Below are 10995 nucleotides of genomic sequence, written 5' to 3' on the forward strand. Positions count from 1 at the left end.
TTAAATAGTATATGTCGTATTGCCCAATAGTATAAGTACTGTAGGTGTATGGTATTGATACAATATAGGGACGGTATAATTACAATACCTAAATAGTACCATTGTTATCTTACAATTGTATTTTTTCTGATTATTGTTTTTCCTTTATAATCGTAATACACTTGCAGATGATGACGCCCAACAAGCATGCAGGTGCTCTCCTAGCGCCTTCAAAGAACAAATGGACATAATTAAACCTATGATGACGGCCAGACACTATGCTGCATTGGAGGAAAATCCTTTCGGGCATTTCTTAAACATGCCTAAGATATACCATAGTTTCTTAAAGGTGTCTGTTCTGTTGAAGAAGACATACAACGTGGAGACACGTACGTTCTGGTTTGGAGGTAAAACTATCCCTATCGTCTTTGATCCTAGGGAGTTCTGCATCATGATGGGACTACAGTTTAAGGGGATACCCATCGATAAAAACCTGGAAATAGAAACTCCTTTCATTAGACGTGTTTTTGGGGGTAAATTGACCCAAGTAAAGCGTCATCAAATTGCTGAAAAATTGGAAGAGTATGCTGTTAGGACCGACCAACAATCAATTGAGGATTTTTGTAGGTTGTACATTATTTTCGCTTGCAATACTTTCTTATTGCCAAAGGGCAACTTTCAACTGCCGAGGTACGTTTATCCACATGTTGACAAATTGGAGCGCGTAGGAGATTTTGCGTGGGGAAAGTTGGTGTATGATGTGCTCATTGAAAATATTGAGGCACACTTGGCTGGGGCAGGAGGGTATTTTGATGGTTGCACCATTGGGTTGTTGGCATGGGTGAGTGAAAGGATCACTTCTTTGGGATTCGCAATAAGCATTTTCGAATACCCAAGATTTTTTCGATGGTCCGACTCTAAAATACCAGCCGATGAACGTCAGGCTAAACATCTTTTTAGAGAACTTACACCAGACAAGGTAACAATTTTGATTTATGCATTTTCATTGTGTTATTTGCTTACGTAATAAACTAATGTACAATTTGTCTATATGTTTATTAGGTGATATCATTCTCCGTGCACAAAGAAGAGAGAAAGTTTTTTGGTTTCACCTGTGGAAGAACTATCTGGTCCTATTGTTGCAGCTTTGGAGGTCGGTGGAAAAGTCGAAGTCAGGCGTGTAAGTGAAGAGTACTATTAATGAGATGGACATGTCCCATTTGTAAACCAACGTGATGTTGTTTTATTACACTAATCATTGTTTATTTTATGTGAACTGCAGCAGCATTTTGGAAATGCACAACAAGTGAAGAGGAAGAATGTGAGATTGGAAGAGACAGAGGGGAAAAAGAAGAGAAGAAGAGCTCTTATTTTTGAAGAGGAAGATGAGGAAGATGAAGAGGAAGAGGAGTAAGATAAAGGGAAAAAGGAAGTGGAGGAGGAAGATAAATTTTTTAATGTTGTTGAAGAACTTGGAGATGAGGAAAAAAAAGAGAAAGAAGGAGAACAAGAAGAAGAAGAAGAAGAAGAAACATTGATAAAAGTACTGAACATGGAGAGGGAGAGAAGGTCGAAGGCAAGAGAAGACAATCGAAGAAGAAAGAGTCGAGGACAAGAAAGCAGCGTAGTCTCTGCTAAACTGCCCACAACAGTAATTATGCCTTATAATTTAATAATAAGTATTATTATTATTATTGTTATTACTATTATCACTAATGATTCCTTTGGATATAGGTTGTCGTAGATAATTCTACGTACCAGGGGAGAACAGACTATGTATGTCGAGATGAGCTTACTGATGTAGAGAGGGCAGTACTGGATGGGTACCTCGTTGATGTTGATTTGAGGTAAAATCACTAACTTACAGAACATTTGGTATATAATAACTTCTTATGTAGTATCGGCGTACTAAACAAATAGTGCATGTTTGTTTCTATTGTAGTGCAATTGTGATCGAAAGAGGCCCAAACGTATTAACTGGAAAGCATATGTGCGATCTTTTGTTTGATCAGCATCTGAGTGGGGAGCACATCGACATATACATGAGCCTGTTAAATTCCGAAGCGATCATGGATGAACATGGGCATGAGATTGATTATCTCGAGACCCCTGCCCAGGTATAAAGTGGTTTAACAAATATGTTGCATTCTGTGTATACAGGTTTAACAAATATGTTGCATTCTGTGTATACTGGTTTATCTTATATTTTTTTTATTATGTTTCGTAGTATGAGATACTGGCACGAGATCGAATGGACTTCAGAAAGATGGGGGATACAGAGTTGGATACCTTTTTAAAGAGCTTAACATATTTTGGATCTACCGCAGTTGAGAAGCTTGGAATAGCACGTCTCTACAGCAAAAAATATGTTTTGATACCTATAAATCCCAAAGATCACTGGTTCTTGCTTGTATTGGACCCAAACGAAAAAGTTTTTCGGCATTGGAACTCCCTAGCCCATTCTCCGACGAGCCCAGGAATTGCAAATTATATCGTAAGTCCTTAAATCGATGATTACTTCTTTAATTTATATATTGGGGAATGTGGTATATGTTTTATTAATCCATAGTTTGGGTACTGTGATTGAACGGTACTGCAATATGGTAATGAAAATACATGTATACTAATATAATAGTATATTTTTGTAGGCGAGTTATTATAGCAGGGTGATTGAAAATAAAACCGCGTTGGATATACCTTCAGATGTCGAATGGGTAGAAGGATGCAGACAACAAGAAGGGAATGATGATTGCGGGATTTTTGTGTGCATGTGGGCATATTGCCATGCTAGAGATGACGCCGAGACTTGGAAAAAGGCGAAAACTTGCTTGATCAAAAAACTCCGTCCAAAACTAGCACTTGTCTTCTTAAAGCACCAAGGCGTGGATAGAGAGGCAGTAGATGCTGATGCTTTGAACATATTTTGAACAATTTTAAAAATTATTTTTGATTATTTTTGAACAATCTGTTTTATGGGTGTTTTTGGGTTGTGATTGTCATGAACAAGTACTTTTAGATTAGTGTTTGCGTGCGATGATGGTTTTAAAACTTGTCCTCTTTTTGTGGTGTTGTGACACCTATTTTGAATAGTGTAAGTGTTTTGCAAATTAGTTTTTAATACACTTTTAGTTTCTTGTCGATCCGTATAACCTACCCCATCTATACCATTACCTAAAATGAGGAATACCATAATGTTGATGACTTGAGTTGCTCAAATTTGTTTTGCACATTTGTGATCCATAAGTTTGGGAAAGACATTAAATATGTTTTATATTAAGGTTGTAAGGTTTTTTCAGGTTAGTTTTAACTTTGGGGTTCAAAATGGAAAGAATGTATCGAATTCCTTACAAGATACACTATTAATGTGCAAGGCTTCTATGTATAAGTGATTGTTTTCATAACAAGTGACCATATTCAACAACTATCAACTCCCAAGTTGTTTCAATTCTTGTAAATGAGTCACAAAATGAATAAATGAGGGATGAGATGGTTTTCTATGGTTGTATTGACCCCAAATGATACTATAACAAGGGTACTATTAGTGAAGTACATCAGTGCTATATCGTGAGCAAACAGATACAAAACAACGGTTCCGTCCATCCATATACACGCCACCGATTATACTAGTCGTTAGACCAATCAACACCATAATATTGATGGCACGGATTGCTCGATATTTTTTTATACATTTGTGATCCATAAGTGTGGGAAAGACATATAATATGTTTTAAATTAAGGTTGTAAGGTTTTTTCAGGTTAGTTTTAACTTTGGGGTTCAAAATGAAACAAATGTATCGAATTCCTTACAAGATACACTACTAATGTGCAAGGCTTCTATGTATAAGTGATTGTTTTCATCACAAGTGACCATATTCAACAACTATCAACTCCCAAGTTGTCTCAATTCTTTTAAATGAGTCACAAAATGAATAAATGAGGAATGAGATGGTTTTCTATGGTCGTGTTGACCCCAAATGGTACTATAACAAGGGTACCATTAGTACAGTACAGAAGTACTATATTGTAGGAACTATAATACGTAGATATTGTACGATCCATGCGTGAGTTGTGAACGTGATATACAGACCAGTAAAAGAACATTAACTATCACTATATTTTATGAGTACATTTCTTACGAACAACAACAATTGATTCATCGATAGAGTTAATTTATTTGTAAGTACCCAAAGTACTTACACATTGAAATTACAATACGATTAACGAGCTACAATACACGACACTAACTTTTAACTCGTATTGTTACGGTGATTAGTTAAGAAACAGTACATAGGTTTGACAAATCATGTAAACTGCAAATATTACTAGGTTTAACACTATCAAACTTTGAATTACTCCAGCTTCATCTCTGGAATTCTTCACTTTACTTTCGCGATGAACTTGGTTCGTCGATCCACTCGTAGCTTCACTTTCTTCATATCGAGAATAGTTGTGGGAGAAAGTTTGCCCAATTTCAAATGGCTCACACCAATGAGAATAGCCATGGTCTGGGCAACAATAAAATAGCCTCCCTGGATTCAAACTTGTCTCCGAAACCATGATTATTGTTTTTTTCCCACAATCACGACGCTTGCAGTTATCTTTTTTATATTTTAAGCTACTCTTTTGAGAGTTGCTACTGGAAGAAGCCATGAATGAGAAGCAGACGAACATAATTACGTGCTTTTTATAAGTTCTGACGACAAAAATAACGGCTATATTATTGTAACGGTCATAAAATTCAAATCGATTCACTTATTATTCTTCTGTGAACCATATTATGTTGTACGTTATACCATATCAACGTAATAACAATACTATTGTAACCAAAACAGTGCGCTCTATTGTAACTAAAACAGTCATATCATGGTACATACAAATGGATAAATAGTACGAAATACATGTCAACAAAGTACAAACAACATAAAAAGAAAGTAGAAACAGAGTAGTGCTACGGGACTGGTTGTTTGCACGTACGGCGATTATGTCCAGGTTTACCACACCGTGCACACTTCATAGCACGGGTTTCGACTTGCGATGGAATTCTTTTCGTCCTTCTACGGCCTGGTTGAGCTTTCGATGCAGGTGGATTAATAAATACATCTTCCGGGCCATGATTTGTTTGTGCATTGTACAAATCAAATTCCTCGTCAAAATAAGGAATTGGATTAATTGTGTACTTGTATACTTCTTTGTACAAATCAACCCGGAAGCAAGGATCAACAAATTCAAATACCGAATATCCTTTCGCCTCAATACATGCACATGCATGTTTGCACGGAAGTTTATCCAACTGCCAAGATTTGCATGTACAGGTCCTAGTCTCTAAATCAACACCATACGACTTATCCTCTTCATACACCTCATAACGCGTACCACTGGATCTGGTATATTTTAATAAGCGAGAGGCCGTATAGTTGATTTATAATCTCTTTTCAACTCTTGGACACACTGTACCAGCCATGACTAAAGAATCTTCCTGTCGATTACCTATCATCTTCATTATTTTGATTCGTATCATATCAATCATGGATGGAACTGGCAAAGATCGTTCATCTTTAACCCAACCATTCCAGCATTCAACTTGGTTACTGTTCATTATTCCCCATCTATCCCCAGAAAAGTATGCATTGGCCCAACGATTGGGATCAGAGTCTCGGATAAATGATTCCGCACGAGGCATTGATTGAACTATATGAGATACATGTTCCTCAAACTCTTGCCGAGTAGGAGCAATTGCAGCCTTATGTAGAACACTCACCCAATATGCTTTGTTGTGCAATGGATACGATCTTAGAACCTTTGTTCTAAAGTTATCCTCCAAATTTCGCAAACAATAAGCATGGTTGCTACCAGGAAATACCAGTGGAATGGCTTTAATAAGCCCCGAATGACGATCAGAGAAAATTGTGTAATTTTTCAATAAACCCCCATTGTGATAAACAAGAGTATCTTTCAGCTTATTACAAAACCACTCCCAATTCCTATCATTCTCGGCATCAACAATTGCATAGGCCAATGTGTATAACTCATCATTTGGATCTTTGGACACAGCAGAAAGTAAGCAACCTTTGTACTTATTTTTAATATGAGTCCCATCCAAACATATCATTTGCCTACACCCACGGTGGAAACCCAAAATAGAATTTCCAAAACTAATAAAGATCCGAAGAAACTTTTGAGTTTGAGGGTCAATCTCATAATCGGCACAACTACCAGGGTTATTCTGTTTTAGTGCACGACAATAACGTCTCAGTTTATCATAACAGCTCGACTCATGCCCATGAATGTCATACATTGCCTTTTCCTTACCTCTCCACGCCGTATAGTACTTAAGCTCCACACCGTACTTTCTTTGGACCTCATTCAAAATAGCAATTGGTTTGTAACCTGGCTCATCTCTCAATTTTTGTTTCATAAGTTGCGAAATCCACGTAGCATCGGCTTTGGGATGACCCCTTGTACGAAGAGTAGCATCACCACAACTGTGCTCAAGAATACATTTGCGAATGCCGAATAACTTGTCTGATTTTTGAACTGATGCATAAACCCTCCATTTGCAATTTTCAACAATGCATACGGCTATGATCTTTTGTTGATAATTTTTCTTGTACTTGAAGGTTCGATTGTTAGCAATGCAGTAATTTTTTAACATAAACCTAAAATCATTAGCATCTTTGAAAATTTGATTCTCCCCGCGTATGCAATGTCTCCATGCATCAATTGAATCTCCAACCGGATTGTACTCAATTTGCAACGGACTGTTGGAACTAACAGACTCACTGGAAAATGCAAAAACAATGAAACAAATTGGATTATTACAGTGGACTACAAATAAATTGTAACAATTGAAATAAGTACTTTGAGTGGAATGCTTGCATACGAGAACTCAATTTATAAGATACTTGATATACAATCATTCCATACTATTAGTAGCCTTATATGATACTACGAGCTTAGTTATTCTACACTATCACTGTAGTAACACGATACTATGTAGTATTATATTCTATGCTATGATCACATAAACAAATTGAAAATGCATACAAAACAGAATGGCTGCATACCCGTTGCTGGGGGTCCTCCTTCTACGCCCATCAAGTTCATCAGTGCGGCTCACCATAATGTCGACCACACTCATGTGCATTACCAAATGCAATGTAACCATATTCACCACGTCTTCATCAGAAGTCAGTGTGACGAACATTCTTTCACGGGGAGCCAAGTATTGGAGCACCAATTTGTCGGGATGTATATCGTTCCACTTCATTAAGATAGATTCATAGATCTCCTTTAAAGTCGAATCATTCTTAATGGAAATGATGTGCAGAGAATCACTGTACCGACAACTTCCAATAATACCAGCGACGATGGGGTTTGATTCACCATTTGCTGCCATTGTGGGAAATTACAGTTTTTTTTCGCGGTCGGAAAACAAAAAGTTGTAACAGAGAATATGAGGAAACGAAGAGGAGAGAGAAACAGAAGAGAAAAAATGGAAGAAAAAGGAGAGATGAGAGAGAGTGTAGAAGAAAGAGGAGAGAGGAGAGAGAGTGTAGAAGAAATAGAAGAAAGAGGAGAGATGAGAGAGGAGAGAGAGTGTATAAAGTGAAAAAAAGTGGGGTCAGGGACTGAACTGCATGTTTATGTTTGCTGTAGGGACTGACCCGCTAGTAAAACATTACTGGGGACTGACCCGTATGTTAGTTTTTGAGTTGGGGATTTATCTGTACTTGTCCCTTGTTATTATTATTTTGTAATTTTGGAAATTACAATTTAGTCCTATAAATTTAGATTATTTATAATTAAATCAATATGTTTTTTTTCCTTTTTTATAAAGGGATATTTCTGTCATTTCACCATGAAAATAGAATAAAAAATCGCACAATCCGCGAGTGAGAGACACGATTTGCCTCCAGGGGGTCGGATGCCTTGACTTTGTTAACATAGGGGGGAGTTAGTGAGTTTTTTTTCATAGGGGGGTATTTGGCAATTAGAGATTACACAGGGGTAGTATTTGCAATTACCTCTTTAAAAAAAATTGGCAGGCTTTGAAGGTAGACTGCAAGCAGTAGCAGCACCTTTTTAACCATGAAAGATATAAAAAAAATGGTCTATTTTTTTATAAAAGATCACACGAACAACCAAAGAACACAAATAACTTGTCCGACAATTGAACAGAAGGTAAGTATCGGATGAGAATTATTATTTGAAATAGAAACAGTAGAAATAAGTAATGGAAAAATATTAAAAATCCAGCATACCATCGCCCAGAGCCGACGAAGAAGAAGCAAGAGGAGAAGAGAGTAAAGGAGTTGGACTGAGCAGGCACGCTTCGTGGAGGCGTAGCGATCACGCCGGTGCTTATTTACACGCAACCTCTTCCTTTCTCTTGAATCCATAGTAATATACTAAAATACCGAGAGGAATAGATAATTGAACAGGAAGAGAAATACATGCCGTTGACAATGGCCCAAATGCACGCACAGTCCTCACAAACTTAAAAATAATTTCACAAATTATTTGTTGCAATTTGTAATTCCCCTGCCATTCCCAGGTCTAAAAAACATAACCATATAATTACAATAGTCGGTTAATTCACGGCCTTGAGGCTGGAAGAGGTAGGTATACTACAACAAAAAATATATATTAGGACACTTAACTAGGGACATCTTTTTATATTTGTCCCGTAAGTAAATATTTTAGGATACTTTAAGATTGTGTCCCAATTAATTGGTTTGTTGGGACATTTTTATCTAAAATTAATTACCAGGAATATTTTATACATTTGACCTTGTATTGCCAATATACCCTATATTACGGTGATATCTTCCGGCGGAAAGAAAAATTCACACCCCATCCCCTGCCCCACCCAGTTACTGCGCCACCACCCACGAAGAGCACGATTGTGGGATTTCGATTTTTAATGCTAACCTGCGCCATTAGAAGCCCTACCAACTCGCCCTTGCCATGGTCCATGACATTGGATTTGAAGAGAGCTATTTAGGGATCCACGAGAGGCGGCTGAAGTTTTTGATGGATTCGCACGAGGTACTCGTTCTGCTAATTAACGATCTCACTATGTAATCTCAAAACCCCATATTTTGTATCCTAAAATTGGGTTTCTTAGTAACCCTCTGTTATAGCGTAATATGTGCCGGGATAGGGAAATTTTGGAACATAAAAGGTATATTTTCTTAGTTGTTTATATTTTGGTCACCACTTATTTGATTCATCTCTATATGGCAATTGTAATATGGATAGTGAATTCTTTTTCCTTGACTTTGTGTATGTTTTGGTTATCAATTTTCTTGGATTCTAATATTTTTCTTTTACATTGTATTTAGTGTAGGCCACAAGACAGAATAACTCAAAACTGAATTTTGGTGCAGGAGTTTATCAACTGGGAGTTATTTTGTATTACCTTGAGGGTCCGAGGGTCCATTTGGATGGAGGGATTTGATTTGGGGAATGGATTTGAAATGACTCCAATTTTGGAGTCATTTGAAATCCATCACTATTGCTCCAAAATCAACTAAAAAGGAGGGGTGGGGATTTGAAATCCATCTCCAAATCCCTCAATCCAAACAAGTCCGAGGGATTTGTTATTATGGATTTGAAATCCCTCCATCCAAATGCACCCTGACATTTAATCATTTATGAGGTATTTTCAGATAATTACTACAATTATTTTTCATTTAGGATTTCGTTTATATGGATGCCTATTTTCTTTGTTACTCTGATAAAATTGATGAACCAACTCTTATTATTTCCTGAAGAAATTGTCTCGTATCGTACTGAACTATGTTAGTTTCATTCTTTTCATTTACATTTAAATTGCTCTTTCGGTTTTCACCAAAACCGATGCACAGGTACATTTTTTCGGGATAAACATTTGACTGATTAGCATTTGAAGCCCTACAAAGTAGAGCTATGAGGTAAACTAGTATATGTTTCATGTGATGGTTTAACTTTTGAGAACTTGTGTTTCCACATAATATAACTAGTTACCGCAGGGTGTAGTCCTAGTGTGCATAAATTTCTTTAGTGTAACTATAGTACTTCAAGATAAATTTAAATTCACACGTCACTGTTGGTTGTTAGTTGTTATCACATTATTTAGGTGTGGTATGTTCCTTTTCATGACCATACTACTCTATTGGTGCATGATTTGCAATGGTTCACTATTTTTTATGGATTTTGAATCTTTCAATAGGTTGTAGTATTTCTGCTCTAATTGTGACCTCTTTGATATTGTACAGGGTGATTTCAAAGATGCATATAGGAAAATGATCAAATCACAAAGGAAAAGAACTAAATTTGAGAACAAAACAAGCTGGTAGTGTGCAAGTTATCTAGAGGCTATAGGTCTGTTTTATATGTTATGGTTTGTCACCATATATTAGTTGGGATTTTGTATCTCATGGAAATACATTGTATTAATTATTGATTCTCAATGAATAAATTACATTTTATTTGATCTTCATTCCATCCTTTGTACTTGTATTTTCTATATTTTTTTAGGCTCAAGAAAAAATGGTATTTTATACCTATTAATTTTTACTTATGAGAGCTTATAGCATGTACCAATATCAATTTTTTGAGACATATAAATATTTTGAAAAGACATTTGTAAATGTCTCCTATATGTTTGAAGACACAAATAAGTGTCCTTAAAGAATGGATCCCTGCACATGGAATCACATAACAGGACACTTATTTGTATCCCGTAACCATATTCACATGACATATATAATTGTCCCAATAAAACACAATATAGGGACACTTTAAGTGACCCAAAACTTTATGCGACACCAATACACGCGACATTTGCAATAAGTATCCCAAAAACTGCAAGTGTCCCGATATGTAGTATTTTGGGACACTTATCTGTGCCTCGATAGAGGTTTTTTGTTGTAGTGTGCGCGGAGCAACGCTGTTGGCATCAACGGAAAACGGCGGTGTACGGCGGCAACTTTTTAGACGGAGGGAAAAAAATAGAGACCGGAACGGTTATCC

General features: G+C 36.6%; 2 protein-coding genes and 1 long non-coding RNA gene across 6 annotated transcripts; 2 read left to right on the forward strand and 1 right to left on the reverse strand.

Moving 5' to 3' along the window:
• Nucleotides 1-948: 948 nt before the first annotated feature.
• LOC148766296 (uncharacterized) lies at nt 949-3073 on the forward strand. Of its 3 annotated transcripts, none has more exons than XM_088827059.1 (6): nt 949-1159; nt 1265-1630; nt 1714-1826; nt 1922-2096; nt 2207-2473; nt 2628-3073. In XM_088827059.1, the coding sequence occupies exons 2-6, from the start codon at nt 1532-1534 to the stop codon at nt 2904-2906; spliced, it is 933 nt and encodes a 310-aa protein (XP_088683185.1). In that variant the 5' UTR covers nt 949-1159; nt 1265-1531; the 3' UTR covers nt 2907-3073. The 3 variants fall into 3 exon arrangements, with proteins under 3 accessions (XP_088683185.1, XP_088683183.1, XP_088683184.1); XM_088827057.1 differs by having other exon boundaries at nt 950-1159; nt 1262-1630; XM_088827058.1 differs by having other exon boundaries at nt 1085-1630.
• Nucleotides 3074-5398: 2325 nt separating this feature from the next.
• LOC148766297 (uncharacterized) lies at nt 5399-7713 on the reverse strand. The gene is made up of 2 exons (XM_088827223.1): nt 7044-7713; nt 5399-6758 (listed from the first exon to the last, which is right to left on the reverse strand). Exons 1-2 carry the CDS (start codon nt 7373-7375, stop codon nt 5399-5401), a joined length of 1692 nt encoding a protein of 563 aa, XP_088683349.1. The 5' UTR covers nt 7376-7713.
• A 1097-nt stretch (nt 7714-8810) lies between these two features.
• Nucleotides 8811-10428, forward strand: LOC148766298 (uncharacterized). Of its 2 annotated transcripts, XR_016034818.1 has the most exons (4): nt 8811-9027; nt 9369-9640; nt 9849-9914; nt 10239-10426. It is a non-coding gene; the product is annotated as an uncharacterized LOC148766298 (long non-coding RNA). The 2 variants fall into 2 exon arrangements; XR_016034817.1 differs by having other exon boundaries at nt 8811-9640; nt 10239-10428.
• The last annotated feature ends 567 nt before the right edge of the window (nt 10429-10995 follow it).

Source organism: Erythranthe guttata, chromosome 12 (assembly GCF_056151865.1).
Source record: "Erythranthe guttata isolate IM_541 chromosome 12, IM_541, whole genome shotgun sequence".
Lineage (NCBI taxonomy): Eukaryota > Viridiplantae > Streptophyta > Magnoliopsida > Lamiales > Phrymaceae > Erythranthe > Erythranthe guttata.